Source organism: Apus apus, chromosome 2 (genome assembly GCF_020740795.1).
Source record: "Apus apus isolate bApuApu2 chromosome 2, bApuApu2.pri.cur, whole genome shotgun sequence".
NCBI lineage: Eukaryota > Metazoa > Chordata > Aves > Apodiformes > Apodidae > Apus > Apus apus.
Window position 1 is genome coordinate 65,745,738 of NC_067283.1, and position 17,658 is coordinate 65,763,395.

The window sequence follows — 17,658 nt, forward strand, 5'->3', positions numbered from 1 at the left end:
ATTTAGACAGCGAAAAAACCGTAGAAGTACACACACAACACGGGGAGCAGTTCAGCACCTTTTCTCCCTCTGAACCCTTTCAACCCGCTTCCTATCAGCAAAGTGCTGCGGGAAGTCGCCGGAGGCCAGGCCCGCCAGCCCTGCCCAGCTGCACCCACAGCTGCTGCCCGGCTGGGAAACCAGGGACGGGGATTGGGCTGAGGAGAAGGACGGCTTAACCCCGGGGCTGGGACCGGGCCGCGGGCCTGGGCCGGGCCGAGAGCCTGGGCCGGGCCGAGGGCCGCCGCCTCTCCCCGCTGAGGCGGCGGCTGCGGGCGGAACCGGGGGACCCGCTCCCGCCGGACGGGTCGCTACGGAAAGCCTCTACGCCTCCTCCTACGCCCGCAAGGCCGCCGGGAGAGCCCCGGCCCCGCGTTACCTCCGAGCGCCCGGAGCCGCCCAGCGCCGCCCCCCGCCGCTGGGCGTCACCGGCCCCGCCAACCGTTTCTTGACGGCGCAACAGCAGGAAGGGGGTGCCGCGGAGTGGTACGCTCCTCGCCAGGCTGGCGCCCCATGGGCTCCGCCCCGTCTTGGCCGGCTGTTCCCCCCCCCCTCCTCCGCGCGAAGTGGGAGAGGCCAAGCGTCTCCCCGGCGCATGCGCGGTGGGGCGCGGCCGCCCCGCGTCAGAGGGGGCCGGAGGAGATGGCGGAGCCGGGCGCGGGCCGGGCCGGCGCCGGGGCGATGGCGGCGGGCGGCAGCGAGAGGAGGAGCGGCCGCGTCGCCGGCGGGGAGGCCGTCGCCGCTGCGTCCGCACCGCCGCGTTCCCCCGCGGCGGCCGCCGGGGGCGAGGGCGAGGGCGGAGGCGGCGGCGGGGCCAAGCCGCTGAGCGCGGCGGAGTACGCGCGGCGGGTGCACCAGTGGCTCTGGGACTCGTACTGCGGGTACCTGGGCTGGCAGGGCTGCCTGCCCGCCCTCCTCGCCGCCGCCTCCGCCGCCGGGCCCCCTCGCCCCGCCGCCCCGCCGCCCTCCCCCCCGACTGCCTCCCCGCCGCCGCCGGCCGCCGCCGCCTACTACAGCCCCTTCTACCTCTTCGCTCCGGCGCCAGCCCCCACGGCCAGCGCCCCGCCGGGGCCTCGCACCGCGGCCCCCGCCACCCCCGCTTGGCCGGCAGCAGCGGGCAGGTTGGCCCCGCTGCCCAGGGCGGCCTCCAGCAGCGGCAGCGCCGGCGGCAGCGGCGCCCCCAGGGAGACGGGGCGGCCGGCGGGTGAGTTGGGCAGGGGAGGGTTCGGAGAGGCGGCCCGGGGGCCGGTCTGGGCCGCTCGGCGTGGGGTGAGAGGGAGCGGCCGGCCTGGCTGTCGGGCTGGCGGCCCCCGGGCCCCCGGTTCAGGGCGCTGGGAGCCGAGGCGTCGTCCCAGGCCCGCCCCTTCCCGACGCCTTCGGTGTCCGCGGGTCCCTCCGGCGCCGTCCTGGGGAGCGGCACCGGGAGGAGGAGGGAGCTGGGCGGGGGCTTCGCCACGTTGGGGGTCGCTGCGCCCCCGTGGGCTGCAGGTCGGGGCGGGGGGCTGCGCCCTATGAAGGGGGGCGGCCCGGAGACCGAGTCTGTAAATCCGGAGCGTAATCCGTAAGCGGGTTTGGGAAGGCTTGACGTGTGTACAGCTTATAGCCCGAGTGCTCGTAAGAGGTTTTCATGGAAATTGTAATTTTTTTTCCGGTGAAACTTGTGGTCGCAGGCTTGCAGTGTGTCTAGCTTTGTAAACCTGAAGTAGAAAGGTGCTTGCATTCAGCAGGTTAGCAGCAGGACCCGAGGTGAACAAACCTCTGTTCCTGCAGACCGTGCTGCGTGGCGTTGCTTCTGTTTATATTTGTTCGAGAGTAAGACGAGCTTGCTCTGATCACGTCGGCAATTAAACTTGCAGCACGAACAGGTATTTTGTCACAAGTCAAGGAGCACCTAGGTGACGTGCCCTGAATGCTTGGTAGCGCTTTGAGTAATGGTAGAAGAGCGTGAAGCTGAGCACTGCCAAAGGGCTTTGGAGGAAAGCCAGATCTCCTGTCTTTCTGCAGGGCAAAGTACAGCATTACTGATTCGTAACGTTATTTATAAGCTTGGTGGCCGGGTGTGAGCAGAGAACATTTTTTAGCTGCTTTTTCTTGGGAAGGGAAGGAAATCCAGCTTCTGAACTTGCTTCTTGTGGTTTGAGCGGATGTTGTCTAAAGAAGGTCCTAAGGCAGAGTAGTGTTTTCTGTAGTTGTGCCTTGCTTCTGAGTTACACATGTCTTACAAACAGATACTGCCGGTCGTTGAGAACGATAATGTGGACAAAGGCTAAACCGAAATGATTCTTGGCTTTTTACCTAGCTCTTCAGGAAAGAATTCCGTGTGTTAAAGCTAATTTAGGCCATGAATAGCATTTCCTGCTGCTGAACACAGAACACCTGGCCTTCCGAAGGGAACTCTGTGTTCGGTATCATATGATACAATTACTGACAAAGACTGCTGAGCTGGTGCTTTGGCTCCAGATTGCACAGGGATGTATTTGGAACAGCTAAAGCAATCACAGCTCCTTTTCTGCTTCAGATTATTGCACACACAGCAGGCTGGGCAGGGCAGGTCGTGTCTCCAGTCCTACCCACTGCAGTTTACAGCTCATTTTGCTTAGGTAGGCTGGAAAAGTGAAAGCTTATGTCAGTGTTGCATATTTTAAACTGGGATGCCAAAAAATGGAATGGGTAGCTGCCTCTTTCAGTTCGATCTCTGTGCAGGTGTGTGTCAGAGTGCCAATAGTAACAGGACTCTGGGCAGTTGCATGCTCTCTATAGATGGTCATCATGATTTAAGATGCTTCCTCCCCTCACTCCTTCTGGCCTTACTCCAGGAGATGACTGCTTTTCTGTTAGGAACAGTAGGGCAAAAAGTGTGTCTGCCTCACTTGTCATGTGGCAGACTGGTGCAAGCCCATCTTCATGACTGGTTTAATGTGAGATCCTAGACTTTGAGCTGAGATGTTGCATTTGATGGTCCCTACCATACAAATAGGAACCTCTGGCAAAATAGTGGATTTCTGATGTGAGGAACATCTCAAATCACTGTAAATTTGCCAGAGCCTCAGGGTTTCCAAAGTTTCTTAATATAATGGAGTTTTAAATAGTTTGAATATTTTTTTAGTCCCACTTGGCTTCTTCCTTATTCAGTCATTGAATCAAATATATTCAAATGAAATTGCACCACTAATTTCAAGATGCTCCTTTTAACAGAACGAATGAATGCTTTTATCTGGTACTGTATCCTCAAGTCAGGATTGAGTGACTAGCTATTCTCCCTTCTGTCTTAGTTGAAGAATCTTGTCCTGGTTTGGGCCACGATGAAGCCAGTTATCTTTCTACTGATTTTTTTATTTTCAGTAGACTCTCTTCTAAGCAGCACACTTGCTGAAATTAACAGCAAGTTTTCCAGCTAGTGGTCTGATAGCGCTCAATATGTGTAATTACTGCTGGAGGCCAGGGCAACCTGGTTCTGCTTGTCAAATCTGCTGTTTCAGACACTAAAGGAGCAGAGGGATCACATCCACAACCCTCCTGAAGGGAGGAGCAGACTAGACAGACTAAAGTTGGCCAAACAGAGTATTCCATCCCATGTGCATCATAGTGGTTATAAATTGAGGGATCATGGAAGTGAAGCTCCCTTTCATCCATGGCTGGCATCCAAGAGGGACTCCCTCAGTCCGTTGCTGGCCCAGTGTTAAACTGTTACAGTTCTTTAATTAGAATTTAATTGACAACTTGGACATGCTTTGACAATGAGAATTGCCTCCATCTTCAATAGTCAGAACAGCTATCCCCAGGGTTTTCAGCCTCCTGAGCTGGAAGATAAGGATGGAGAGCAGAACAACCCCCCCATAATCCAGGAGGTGGTAGTTAATGATCTGCTTCTGCACCTGGACATGCACAAGTCTATGGGGCCTGATGGGATCCACCCTAGAGTGCTGAGGGAGCTGGCAGGGGAGCTTGCTAAGCCTCTCTCCATCATTTGTCAGCTATCTCGGTCAACAGGGGAGGTCCCAGATGACTGGAGGGTGGCTAATGTGACACCAATCTACAAGAAGGGCTGGAAGGAGGATGTGGGGAACTACAGGCCTGTCAGTTTGACCTTGGTACCAGGGAAGATCATGGAGAGGCTCATCTTGAGTGAGCTCACATGTCAAGTGCAGGGCCAGCCAACATGGGTTTATGAAAGGGAGGTCTTGCTTGACCAACCTGATCTCTTTCTGTGGCCATGTGACCCACCTATTGGATGAGGGGAAGGCTGTGGACATTGTCTATCTAGACTTTGGTAAGGCCTTTGACACAGTCTCCCACATCATTCTCCTGGAGAAGCAGGCAAATCATGGCATAGACAAGTGTACTCTTCACTGGGTAAAAAATGGCTAGATGATCCAACCCAGAGGGTTGTGGTAAATGGGGTCAAATCTAGTTGGTGGCCAGTCACTAAGTGGTGTCCCTCTGGTCTCAGTTTTGGGGCCAGTCTTGTTCCGTATCTTTATCAATGATCTGGATGAGGGGATTGAGTGCACCCTCAGTAAGTTTGCAGATGGTAACAAATTGGGTGGGAGTGTTGATCTGCCTGAAGGCAGGAAGGCTCTGCAGAGGAACTTGGACAGGCTGGATCAATGGGTCAAGGCCAATGTATGAGGTTCAGTAAGGCCAAGTGTCAGATTCTGCATTTTGGTCACAACAACCCCGTGCAATGCTACAGGCTTGGGGAAGAGTAGCTCAAGGGCTGTCCAGCAGAAAAGGACCTGGGGTTGCTGGTGGGCAGATGGATAAACATGAGCCAGCAGTGTGCCCAGGTGGCCAAGAAGGCAAATGGCATCCTGGCCTGCGTCAGGAATGGTGTGGCCAGCAGGAGTAGGGAAGTGATTGTTCCCCTGCACTTGGCACTGGTGAGGCCTCACCTTGAGTCCTGTGTTCAGTTCTGGGCCCCTCACTACAAGAAGGACACTGAGGTGCTGGAGTGTATCCAGAGGAGAGCTGCCAAGCTGGTAAAAGGTCTGGAGAACCAGTCTTACGATGAGTGGCTGAGGGAAGTGGCCTTGTTTAGTTTGGAGAAGAGGAGGCTGAGGGGAGACCTCATTGCCCTCTACAGCTCCCTGATAGGAGGTTGTAGCGAGGTGGGTGTTGGCCTCTCCTCCCTAGTAAGTAATGACAGGACCAGAGGAAATGGCCTGAAGTTGCAGCAGGGCAGGTCCAGTTGGATATTAAGAATAATTTTGTGCTGAAAGAGTGGTCAGGCACTGGAACAGCCTGCCCAGGGAGGTGTTTGAGTTACCATTTTTGGAGATATTCAAGAAATGTGTAGATGTGGCACTGCAGGACATGCTTTAGTGGCTGAGGTTGTGGGTTTTTTTGTGGGCGTTTTTTGGCAGAGTGTGTGTGGTGTTTGTGTTCGTTTGGGGTGGGTTTTTTTGTGTTGATGGTTGGACTTAGAGGTCCTTTCCAACCATGATGACTGTGTGAATACATTTTAGTATTTTATATGTAACAGTCATGCTACTTGAGAGTATTGATGTAGACTTATTGGTGAAACAGATATGGAACAAAGATATATATAGATATAAACCAAGGTATGTTAAATAAGAATTTGCTCCTGCCTAATTACTGTTTGATTATATTTGCCACATTTAAAAAGCACCCAAGTGCCATGGGCTTTCAGCTTGGATTGCGTAGCTTGTGAAGCCAGGACTGGCAGTATCAGTCTCAGCAGCTAAACTGTGGAGGCTTATTCTAAGTGAAATACAATTATTTTTTTGAGATTGGAGAGAGGAATTTTCTTTCTTCTTTCCTTTTCTTCTTCCCCTGTGTGCGAAGGTTGGCATTCTCAGAAACACTAACAAACCTAGTCACTGTTTTTGACAAGTTACATCTAGTAGTACTAGGGTATTTCTAGATGGAGTTTTGATGCGAGTCCTTGCTGCTTTCAGGTGAGAGTCATGTTTGTTCTGTGGGAAATAGAGGGGTAGATGGATCCAGATGACCCATATTTTGCAACACTACTCCCTGGAAATTTTCAAAGATACTCTTTAATCTTCAGTTTAATCATCTGCCCTGGTTTCTCTGGGATAGAATCAATTTTATATTCCAAGTGCAAGGTCCTGCACATGGGTTGGGGCAATCCCAAACACTAATACAGGCTAGGAAAAGAGTGGATTGAGAACAGCCCTGAGGAGTATTTTGGGGTGCTGGTGGATGAAAAGCTGGACATGAGTTGGCAATGTGTGCTTGCAGCCCAGAAAGCTAGCTGTATCCTGGGCTGCATCAAAAGAAACACGGCCAGGAGATCAAGGGAGGTATTTTCCCCCGCTATTCCACTCTTGTGAGACCCCCACCTGGAGCTCCCAAACAAGGAGATGGAGCTCTTGGAGCAAGTTCAGAGGGGGCCACAAAAGATGATCAGAGGGCTGGAGCACCTCTCCTATGAGGACAAGCTCAGAGAGTTGGGGTTCAGCCTGGAGAAGGGAAGGCTTTGAGGAGACCTCACAGTGGCCTTCCAGTATCTGAAGCAAGCCTACAGGAAAGCTTGGGGGGGACTTTTCAAACTGGAGGTGGGGAGATTTAGTTTAGACATTAGGAAGAAATTCTTTAGTGTGAGGGTGGTGAGACACTGGAACAGGTTGCCCAGGGAAGCTGTGGATGCCCCAGCCCTGGCAGGGTTCAAGGCCAGGTTGGATGGGGCTTTGACTAACCTGGTCTAGTGGGAGGTGTCCCTGCCCATGCAGGGGAGTTGGAACTAGATGATCTTTAAGGTCCTTTCCAACCCAAACTATTTGATGATTCTATTCAGAAAAGCTGTATTTTTTTAGAAGGCTGCACCACGTAATTCCATGAGAGCAGAGCTGGTAAGTCACTTGTATTTGTGGCCAACCAGGGCATGCAGGTTTCCACAGCACTTGAGGTCTTCAGCAGTTTGAGTTAGCTGTCTGCTGGGTCTGGAAGGAAAGAAGCCTAGGGTAGCTGACCCAAGCTGGCCAACAGAAGTGCTCCATACCATAAATGTCACACTCACTATAACTTAGGAAGTCTGCTGGGGGTGGGTCTCTTTCCTCAGTGGCCACTGTCCCTGGAGGGTCTTGTGCAGTTGTTCTGTCCCCTCTCTGAAACCCCTTGTCCTGTTTCCTGTGACTGCTGCTCTCGCTGGAGCTGTGGTGCTTGCAGTATTGGATGTCTGGCAGCCACTGCTGGCAGCACCCAGTTTGCTATCACTGTATGGGCTGCGTATAATTTTATGTATGGTTTTATGTTAGTATTGGGATTAATATAGCTTGTTGTTACTATTTTATTAAATGTTTCCATTTCAGCCCATGGGTCTTCTTTCCTCTTCCCAGTTCCTCTTCTCGGGTGGGAAGGGGCCCCTGGGTGATAGAACAAACTGAAAGAAGATATTAGCTGGGGTAGCATTAGCAACAAAAGCTCCCAACTATGACTTTGTGTCTGTTTGCACGTGACCACTTTGATGGGAGAAATGTGTTAGACTTCCTGGCTGATGGTAGGACAGCGTGCCATGCTTTATTGTAAGTAGCAGCCTATAGGAATGTTTATATCAAGTATGACTGATATTTTCATTTCTTTCTGGCTCTGACTGGAGACAAAATAGGCTGTGTTTTACTGTGAAAGCCTTGCTGCTGTGTGATGGAAAAGTTGTGGTAGGTCTGATTTTCTGTTTATCGGAACTCTCAGATTTCGGTAAATCTCTTCTCTATAAGGCTGTTTTAGACAAAAGAACAACAACAAAAAAAAATGTATTTCAGTTATTTAGTGGGGTAGGATTTTGCTGTAATCCTATTTATGAGGCGACTCAGAGCTCAGAAAGAGTTTATGAAGGTTTTTTTTACTCCAAACAATTCAGGTCATGTTTTATTCATACACTTTCACAAGTTTTCTTGATGTGGGCTGCAGTCAAGATCTTTATTATGTTCTTGCAGTGAGGTTATTGTGAAATGTTCTTTAGATGACAGTGTTAACTTGGTGTTAGTGCAGTAAAATCTGGGTAATGTTAACTATTTCTCTTCCAGGTCGAGAGTTCATTATCCCTTCGTTGGCACACAGGTTCATTGCAGAGATGGTGGATTTCTTTATTCTGTTCTTTATAAAAGCAACCATTGTTTTAAGTATTATGCATCTCAGTGGAATAAAGTAAGTTGAACCATTTAAAGCTTTGTTACATATGGCTTCATGCTCTTTGAGGTGTCATGTGTGTATGGTATGCTTATGTGTGTGACGGCACTTAACTGTCAAAAGTTGAGGAAGAAGCCTCCTTTTAAATACTTCATGATTTTGGGTCAGCTTGTGGAAACAAAGACTTTGGACAAGTGTCTTTGTAGGCTCACAAGCTCCTCACTAAGCACAGATTAGACTTGCATGCTTATTTCTGGGGGGCAATAGCAAGGTTTTTTAAAAGCTCTTAAAATTTCAAAGAAAAAACACATTGTCAATTTTTTTTTTTTTTTTTTTTAAATAGCCTTTAAAAATTATTAGATCTGGCTGGGATGGAGTTAATTTACTTCTTAGCTTCTCCTGTGCTGCTGCCTTTTAGATTTGTGATGCAAATGCTAACCCACAACACACACACCAAAATCAGATACTGTGTGTCAGATAAATATGTACTTTCAAAATACAGCCTGACTGCTAGGAGTGCTGCCTTGCTGCAGACTTTACTGGGCTTGAGTTGGGTTTGTTAAGAAGCGTGATTAAGCATCATGTGTATCAGCTATACACTAGACTGGAAGTCTTCATTTCACATTTTTGTACTCGTATGTAATAATTTACCTCAAAGACTGTTTCTTACTTACCTGCTTCTTTAACTATAGATACTTTATTCTGTAGCTGATTTAGTTCCTCTGCGTTGGGTTGGTGTAATCGACTATTTTGTTCTGATTAGGAGATGAAAGTTTGGTGTGTGTATATATATATATATATGTATACTATATGTATATTGCTTCTGTAGAGTAGTGAAGGTGATGGAAAGGGAGGGGACTCTTATTCAATTAATTTAGTATATTCAATGTTACTACTTTTGCAAGAGCCAGTAAGTTGCTTACAAGTAACTTCAATAAACTTTCTGGGTTTTTTTGCTCATGAGATGTGGTGTGCTTGAGGCTAGGCTGAGGAGTTGTCATGGAAAAAAAGATGTGTCCTTACAGGCTCAGGACAGAGGCTTCAGGCCAGGGTTGGGTTGAAGGGAAATGCAGGTTGTGCTGTGGTATTTCCTTCATTCCTTATTTGAATAAAGAGGAGGGAAAGTAGTTCAAACATAGATGGACTGTTTTGAAGAGGGACTGCACTTTTCTGTGAGTAGTAATTCTCATTTAGATGGGTGAGTGGAAAGCCCTTGACTAAGGACACGTTGCAAGTATGTTTTATTCCAGGTAGTAGAGAATATTGACTGTAGACTGTATCTTCTGAAAATACGGAATTGACTCCAAACAGAGTGCAAACAGTTGAAGGTTGCAGTTGCTTTAAGCTGACACCTTCCTCTTGCATGCCAGGCTGCCTGCCTCTAGAATGTGGTGAGCAGTCAAAACTATTGAGAATGAGGGAACCCTGATTGGGCAAAGGGAGGTCTCCCTTGCTTGCTTAGAAAGACTTGCACCTTCTTCCTTTCATTTCTGGAGAAGAGTGCCACCTTTTCTTTTCTCTTGAGTTCCTGTAAGGAAGAGACTCAGATGCCTTCCATTTGTAAAGAGTTAATGATCACACACAGAATCTCCTGTTAATGTCTCAAGAAGTGTGAGAATTTTCAGAACAGTTCTGCAGCTTGCTGCCTAGGGACACCATTGTGCAAAAGCGTTAATAAAGAATGATGTTTTCTTAATAAAAATGTCAAAACAAACTAGGCAGCAACTTGGAAAGGAGCCTAGTGTTCTGAATTGTAATGGCTTGTTTAGGATCAAAGAAGCCAAGGAGCTTTTATTCTTTTACTAATACCAGAGCTGAAGGAGTGCAGTTCTAGTACTAAAGGTGTAACATTGGTATTGAGGGAAGGATGGTTTTAAAGTTGAGTTTCATTTTGTACAGGGACATCTCTAAATTTGCCATGCATTACATCATAGAAGAAATAGATGAAGATACGTCCATGGAAGATTTGCAGAAAATGGTGGTAGTAGCCCTTATCTACAGGTTACTAGTCTGCTTCTATGAGGTAATTGCTCGTAAACATTAATTTTTAATTTATGTAATTAATAATTGTCAGTTGTTTAATAAATGTTTGGAAAAAATTCTGTCAGCATTGGCCTATAAAGTAAATCCTCGTTGACAGTATCTTGGATTGTATTGAAGCTTCTGACTTTGACATAGTTCTGATGAAAACTTAAGTTTGCTAGACCAATCAGCAACATGGTGTTGCATGGAATTGAAATAACTTCTCTTTCACAGATAATCTGTATTTGGGGAGCAGGTGGAGCAACGCCAGGGAAATTCTTGCTTGGGCTGCGAGTTGTGACGTGTGATACATCTGTACTTATAGCGCCCAGCCGTGTGTTAGTCATTCCATCTTCTAACGTCAGTATGACAACGTAAGTGCTCTTAGCTCAGACCTTGCTTTTAGGTTAGTAGCATGGAAAGTGTGTGATTTAGAAGGAAATGCACCATTTCTTTATTACTGGCCTTGCAATAATTATATTGCAAGATATAGTAGAGTCTGTCATCTAAGAGTAAAATAGCAATTACTCAATCATGTCACTGTTTTTCTGGTGGGGTGGTAAAATAAGCTGCTCTGAACTCTGGAGATTGATTTTTGTGATGTGCAAAACTGAAGCATTAAACTTGAAAGTAAACTACCTGCTAATCTAAGCAGAAGAGTGAAAATAAGACACTGAATGTTTTATTCTCATTTCAGGTCCACAATACGAGCTTTGATCAAGAATTTTTCTATTGCTTCATTTTTTCCTGCGTTCATTACACTGCTGTTTTTCCAGCATAACAGAACAGCCTATGATATTGTAGCAGGGACTATTGTGGTAAGAAGAAATGGAGTCAGATGATGCCAAGAGATGAGATTTCCAGACTGGTTTGGAACATCCCCCTCCCACCCCCAATGAACAAAGACCTACTGCAAAACTGAAATTGAGGTGTCTGTCAGAATTTTTTGCCCAAATTAAATGGGAACTGATTTAGAAGCTAAAGAAAATGTTTTGCTCCAGTGTGATGCCAGCAGCTACCTTCAAAGTATTGGAGTTTTCATAAATGCCAAAGAAGTCTGGGAGAACCAACGTGTATTATACCTGGAAGTATTAACCTCAGATTGATGAGAAAGAAGGTGGCTGTATTAACTGCAGACAGGAGCTTCTCTTTGTGACTCTGTGGAAAGCAGATACCTAGAAATATGCTACCTTAAAAGAAATGTCACTCCTACAGTTTTGGATGTTGGCAGGTAACTAGAAAATAAGAGTTGTTTTCCAAGCAGTTGCCTAAGTCATATGATAAACTCTGAAGGGAACAGAACTGCAGTATTAGACAGTAAGGCAAATCACATTCATTAAATTGCCATGGGTGCAGAGATGAGCAGTGCTTACCCTGTCCCTTACTGTTGCTTCACAGATCATACTCCCTTAACCTCTTTTAAGTATTTTATCAGAAGATTGATGTGGAAAGTTTTTCGCATGATTGTCTCAAGCACTATCTATTACTGCACATGTCAAAGCTAATAAAGAGGTGAAATAATAGCTGCATTTCCTCTGGGAAGGATATGTTACACTGCAGTGTTAGTGAAGTGATGTGTGTAAATAATTTTGGAACTATGAGCAGTACAGATCATGCTAATGAGAGGTAAATAACTTTTTTTGCTTCTGTTTGGAGTGAAAGCACTTGTCTATTCTTGCATCTATTACCAAGCAAAACAACCATGTGTTTCAGGAGCATGCAGGAAACATGAACTATGTTATGGGTGTAAATCTGCAGAAATACAAATACTGGTTATTTTCACATTTTAATTCTGGCTAAATGTATTTCAGAATAACTTAAATACTGAATAAAGAAGCCTAATATTTTGCATGATTAAATACTTTATTTGTTTATTCTCATGTTAGTATCTCGAAATAGAAATATAAGCAACACTGTTAAAGTTTTATTAAAATTCAAGAATTGTTGGAAAAATTGGAATTGTTCTAGAGCCCAGTTTTTGTGTGTTCCTCCCACAGGTGTAATTTGACACTGAGCATCAAAAGTTCTCACCCTACTTTCACCTTTGGACAATGGTTTAGTTGACAATAGAAATGTTTGAAAGCTTGGTTACCTCTCCTGTCTTCCAGTGAAATAATTTAACCAGTAACATGTTAATATTCTGCAATACTTTAGTTTGAAAAGTGATGATGTTCTGTGTATGCATTCTGATCTTCATTTACAGTGATGTTTCAGGACCAGATTCACTGCTTTAATAGGGGGAGTGACATTTTCCCACCAGTTGCCTCTCCAGAATGAAGTCACTACCTCTTTAGATCACACCTTCTAGATGTTTCTGAAGTAAAAAAAATAAATACAATTGTCGTGGCTAAAGTCTGGGCATAATTATGAAGTGTATGGGTATCAAAACACCTTGTATTTTTGAGGGTTACTATTGTTTTACATTCTATTACCAAACCAAAGGACTTTGGTGTTTTAAATGTACCATTAGCATTAGAGCATTGTTACGGCCAGGCATCACTGAAATGTGTCTTGGCAATAACTGGCAATAAGCAGGCCTGAATAAAGCACCCTTTGGAGGCTGTTAGCTCACTTGAAGATGTTTAGATCGTCCACTTCAGAGACACCACTTAACTGTTTTAAGAATTGTCCTGTTGACTTAAGCACTGAAGCTAAAAGTTCAGATATGGCAATCAACCTGATAGAAGCTAAAGCTGTTGGAACTATAACGTAAGTCCTTTCTAGGGTGAGTTTTGCCTATTTACACTTTCACTATGAATACAAAAGGAACTTTTGTTCCATTTACTGTAGCAGTGACCTAGAAACCAGGCTTCAAGATCAGGGGGAGGAAAGAAAAAGCAACACTGCTGGCTGAAACTTTTTTGCTGCCAATAGAAGTATCAGGGAAAGTACCTTCTACCCTGTAGAAAAATACCACCTTCCACAGCAGGTAGAAAAATAATTACAATTGACGAATACAGAGCTGCTCCATGAAAATATGTATACATTATACTGTTCTAAAGACTAGCTTTTATTTGTCTCTTATGCAAGGCTCACTGAAGATGCAACTTTTTTCCATCTGCAGGATAAGTACTTGGCACTTTCTGCATTTAGCCCACTGGGAAATACGTAACTGCATATAATCCCTCCACAGCAGCAGGGCATGACTGTCTGAATAGTAACTTACTGAATAAAGCAACTTTTTCCTCCTCAAGGTAGAATGGTGGTGAATGTTTGTAACATTAATTTTTACACAGCTATTAAAGAAAGCTAACTACAACCACTGGAGCCTAACAGCTGGCACTACAAGCCTAAGTCTACAGTAAAACTCTTTCCTAACAGGGAACCTCTAACTAATTTAAGATCCTTTAAAATCATCTTTAGTGTCACTGTCAAAAAGCAGAAAGTATGGGACACCACTCAGGTTAAGTGCATCATCCTGTACCGTCACCACTGCCTTCATATATAGTTAAAACTGCCAGACAATCTTTCATTGTTTTTATTGATGGCATTTATCCCATGGTTTAACATGTTAATTATACTGTAATAAACATGGCTTTAATATTAAACTTTTCCTTATTATCCAAAGTCACCACAGTCCATTTCAGTAAATATAAAAATATATACTTAATACTTTGTACAATACTGGTTTTTGGTCCAAACAAAAATGGATCAGAAAAGCCAATAAACTTACTTTAAGAATTCCCAATTTTAAAGATTTTCTAAATGGATTTAGGCAACTTTGAATAATGGGATTTACATAAAATCTCAGACAATACTAAACAAAAATGGCCATAACACACAAAATTAAAATTTCAATTTCACAGATTTGTTATGCCAAAAAAGTACATAGAGAAACAAAATTGTATTTACACATTTCATAATAAAATAACAAAGGCGAGACAGGTGATAAAGGGCTGTAAGAATGAAAATATAGAAATAGCATATAATTATTAAATGAAGAACTACAGATCTAACAAGTCCTTAGCCATGGATCATCCTTGAATCAGTCTTCCTCTATCAGAAAATTTTAGTGCACGATACACCCAAACTCACTCACTTCACACATACACCGGCACAAACTCAGCATAGAAATCATTCGTTACCAACATTCTCTACTCTATACAGCATCCCTCGCTGATATAATTACAATTCCGAGGCGTCAGTAAACGCAGATGAGCGCACATAGTGGTGCAGATGAAGAGGTATTGTACAAGCCATTCACTGTGCAGGCTCTACTCACGGCTACAGCCAGACCACGCCGAGTCAGTGATAGAAGGAACTTGCTGGAGTCTAAAATAGCTTCGCTTGAGAACGGCCCTGTTGCCAACTCTATTCGTTACCAAAAAAAAAAAACCCAACAAACCTAACCGGGGAGAGGGAAGGGAAGGAAAGGGCAGCAGAGTTTTATATTCTTTTAGGCAGCTCTGACTTCAGCTAACCCAGCATGAGGTACGATCCCAACGACTGAAAAATGCAGGGTAGTAGCTGCTTCAAAAGTTGCTTTACCGACCAGGCGATTATTTTCTACGTCTAACTGCAGTCTTTATCTTCCGACCAGGAACTGAAGATCCAGAGGCAGAGAAAATATTTTTCCCATTAGTCCTATCAAAAGAAATTAGTAGTTCAGAGTTTAGGACAGTGTAGCTGTAAATTCAGTAGCAGCACTGAGTAGGTAATCCAGAACCAACTGTTTCATAGTCTTGTCTCACTAGTTACCAGCTGGCAACAAATGGCATATGATGAACAGGAGGAAGAGAGTTCCAGAAACCAAAAGCAATTAAATCTCTCTTATTCAGAAGGTAAGCAGCAGTGTAATGGCTAGATACGGATCTTACCTTTCAAGAACAAGACAATTTCACATAGGTTGATGTGTGATATTTGACAGCTAGGCTCCTTTAAAGATACTGGTGCTTAGTTAGCCACTTGGGCTAACACGCGGAAGGATGCCCAGTTTAGTTTCAAACTCCAAGGTTCATCTGAACACCTCATGATTTAACAGTAGCAGAGGCTGAACACTGTCCACTGATATTACCCGAAGCTCAAGTGAAATTCTGATATGGTCTCTTACCCCACTGTAAATGTTGGAGGCTGGCTGAATGAAAATCCTGAAGAGCCAGAAGGCTGTGCCGGTGCTGCTGGTGCAGAAGGGTTTGCACCAAAAGTAAATACTCCAGGATTATTTGGTAAATTGAAGTTAGAAGTATTACTTCCAAACTGGAATACAGGACCTGGGAAGATGGGGTGGAAGCAGAAGGGAATAAGAAAGATGAGATCTCGAGTTCATCCTTTCCAGCAAAATCCTCGTGTTCTTGCCACCATCTTCAAGGAATTTTTTTACAGGTTGGTGAAGGAGACAAACTTGGGGAAGGGGGATGCACCAGGAGTGCTAGACTACTATAGAAACAGTACATAGAAGAATTCATTCACTTTAGTGGAGAATCATAAAGGGATTCTTGAAGTAACATTGCTGGCACATTGATAATGAACGGTTTGCAAACTTATGTACCACCATTAAGTTTCTACCTATGTATACTGAAGTTTATATTAATAAAGTCTTATATTATAATATGCAGATATGGTACTTCAGCAAACTTCCTTGTGGTACTGTAGTCTATCTGGAGAGTCCTTAATTTAATGTGCTAACACAGCACCTCATCTTAAAAAAATACTACCATCAAGGTAACTGATAAGCAACACAGACAATCCAGGGAGTTTTTTATCTTTTTGTTGCCAGATTAATGAAAGCCTGGGTAACATGGTGTGCTATCTTATCTACTGATTCGTATAAAAACATTGGTTACTTTTAACAGAGGCTGTTCTCTTGACCTTCTGAGAAAAAGGGACCCTTTTCCGTTAAAGTATTTGGTGCGATGATATAAAATACCTACATTCTGGCAGTGTTTTTTAATAATTACAGGTCTTTCTTACAATTGAATTAGAAGGATTGTTCTCTGCCCCCCTTCCCATGGTATTTTATAAAATCTTAACCCATAAACGCTTAGAAATAATACTGACAATATTCCTACACAACAAAGCCTTTTATTTTAGCCAATTAAAACTGCCAAAGCCTGTTAATGAAGTCAGATGACTAAAAACTACTCTTAACAAACCCTGAAATAATTTTGCAGTGCTTATGCCACTCTAGTTTGTACAGTCTTCCAGCGAATACTCCATGGTTTTCAACCCTTGCTTTTTAATCACTACATTTCTCAAGAAAATAAACTCCATTATTTACTCAGTAGGGGTGCAACCTCAGCGTCTACCAAGTTGCTTGTGGAGAAGGCTTCCTGTGAAGCTGGTGCACCTGCGGCAGTCAGGAGCAAGACAGATGACTTGACCCTGTGCCCACTGTTTTTACGAGGGGCAATTTTCCCACTTAAATACGTGTGCTGGGCAGAAGGACATTCTCCACACAATTTAAGGTGCACTTCATGAAATACGAAACAAAAATACCATCTTGGAGATCAAAAGGGAAGAGGATGGCCAGTACTCACCGGCACTATGGGTACCAGAGCCAAACCCTGGCTGCTGGGTCGCTTGCTGTCCAAACACAGAGGGCTGGGTACTGCTCGTCACCGAGCCGAAGGCAGGAGCAGGCTGAGTGCCTGCTGAAAACAATGTCGACAGTGATCCAAAACTTGGAGCACTTGGCTGGCTGGAGCCTTGGCTCTGGCCAAATGCTGGTGGCTGACTGGTGCCAAATGCTGGGCCGGCAGCAGGCGCTGAAGGCCCAGAGCCAAACGGAAACGAAGAGGATGACCCTCGGGGAATGAAAAGGAAATGTCAGTATTTGCAGGGCTTTTTTTCTCCCCCTCCCACCCCTCCAAGAATGAATCTAGAAACAAAGGTTCTAAAACCTCCTTCTTCTCCAAGTCTGGTAGATGAATACTCCTCCTAATTTCAAACTAATTGTGTGAGTACCTAAAGCAAATACTACATCAGTCGAAAGAGGAACTGCACCCTTTCTCACAAGAAACATGAGAAACACTAAGTTTACAAGAGTCAGACAAAATTAAATCTCGAACACACTGGTTGTCTATACTCAAATAGCTGTGTTAATGTTCATATTCATTTCAGATTCCCACAAGTAGTACATTTTAATTTGTATTTCCTAAAAGCTGTATGTATCACACACAGAGATTATTCATTCAAATTGTATTTTTCAAAGATGCAATATAAAGCACCTGATCTATTAAGACCAGAAGAACACGAATCTTTCCTATTGGCAACTGCACCTCTCCCTCCCCAAATGTTCACCATTACCAGCTTCTGGAGGCCAAATCAAGTTTGCATGATCTCTCTAAACATAAAAGTTTAGCAGAGTAATTCTGTGTAACGTAACAGCCCACTCATTTATTCAGCTGCTTTGGTACTATATGGCCAGCAGAAATAATGAAACAAAAATAATGACTGAACTGGGACTCTGAACATACACAGCAGATCTATGCAAAAGGGGACATTTGAAACAGCACTATTAATGCCATTGAAGCAGCAAGAAATGCAAGA

General features: G+C 44.8%; 2 protein-coding genes across 7 annotated transcripts in view; one reads left to right on the forward strand and one right to left on the reverse strand.

Moving 5' to 3' along the window:
* The first annotated feature begins 653 nt into the window (after positions 1-653).
* Positions 654-12,123, forward strand: FAM8A1 (family with sequence similarity 8 member A1). Its single transcript, XM_051609393.1, has 5 exons — positions 654-1,243; positions 8,046-8,166; positions 10,048-10,171; positions 10,405-10,544; positions 10,868-12,123. The coding sequence occupies exons 1-5, from the start codon at positions 682-684 to the stop codon at positions 11,010-11,012; spliced, it is 1,092 nt and encodes a 363-aa protein (XP_051465353.1). The 5' UTR covers positions 654-681; the 3' UTR covers positions 11,013-12,123.
* A 1,509-nt stretch (positions 12,124-13,632) lies between these two features.
* Positions 13,633-17,658, reverse strand: part of NUP153 (nucleoporin 153) — a 48,789-nt gene continuing 44,763 nt past the window's right edge. For all 6 annotated transcript variants that reach the window (XM_051609389.1, XM_051609391.1, XM_051609390.1 and 3 more), the window contains 3 exons: positions 16,647-16,913; positions 15,221-15,380; positions 13,633-14,754 (listed from right to left, as the gene is read on the reverse strand). In XM_051609389.1, coding sequence (XP_051465349.1) covers positions 14,670-14,754; positions 15,221-15,380; positions 16,647-16,913 — 512 coding nt within the window. In that variant the 3' untranslated portion in view covers positions 13,633-14,669. The remainder of the gene's footprint in view (positions 14,755-15,220; positions 15,381-16,646; positions 16,914-17,658) is intronic.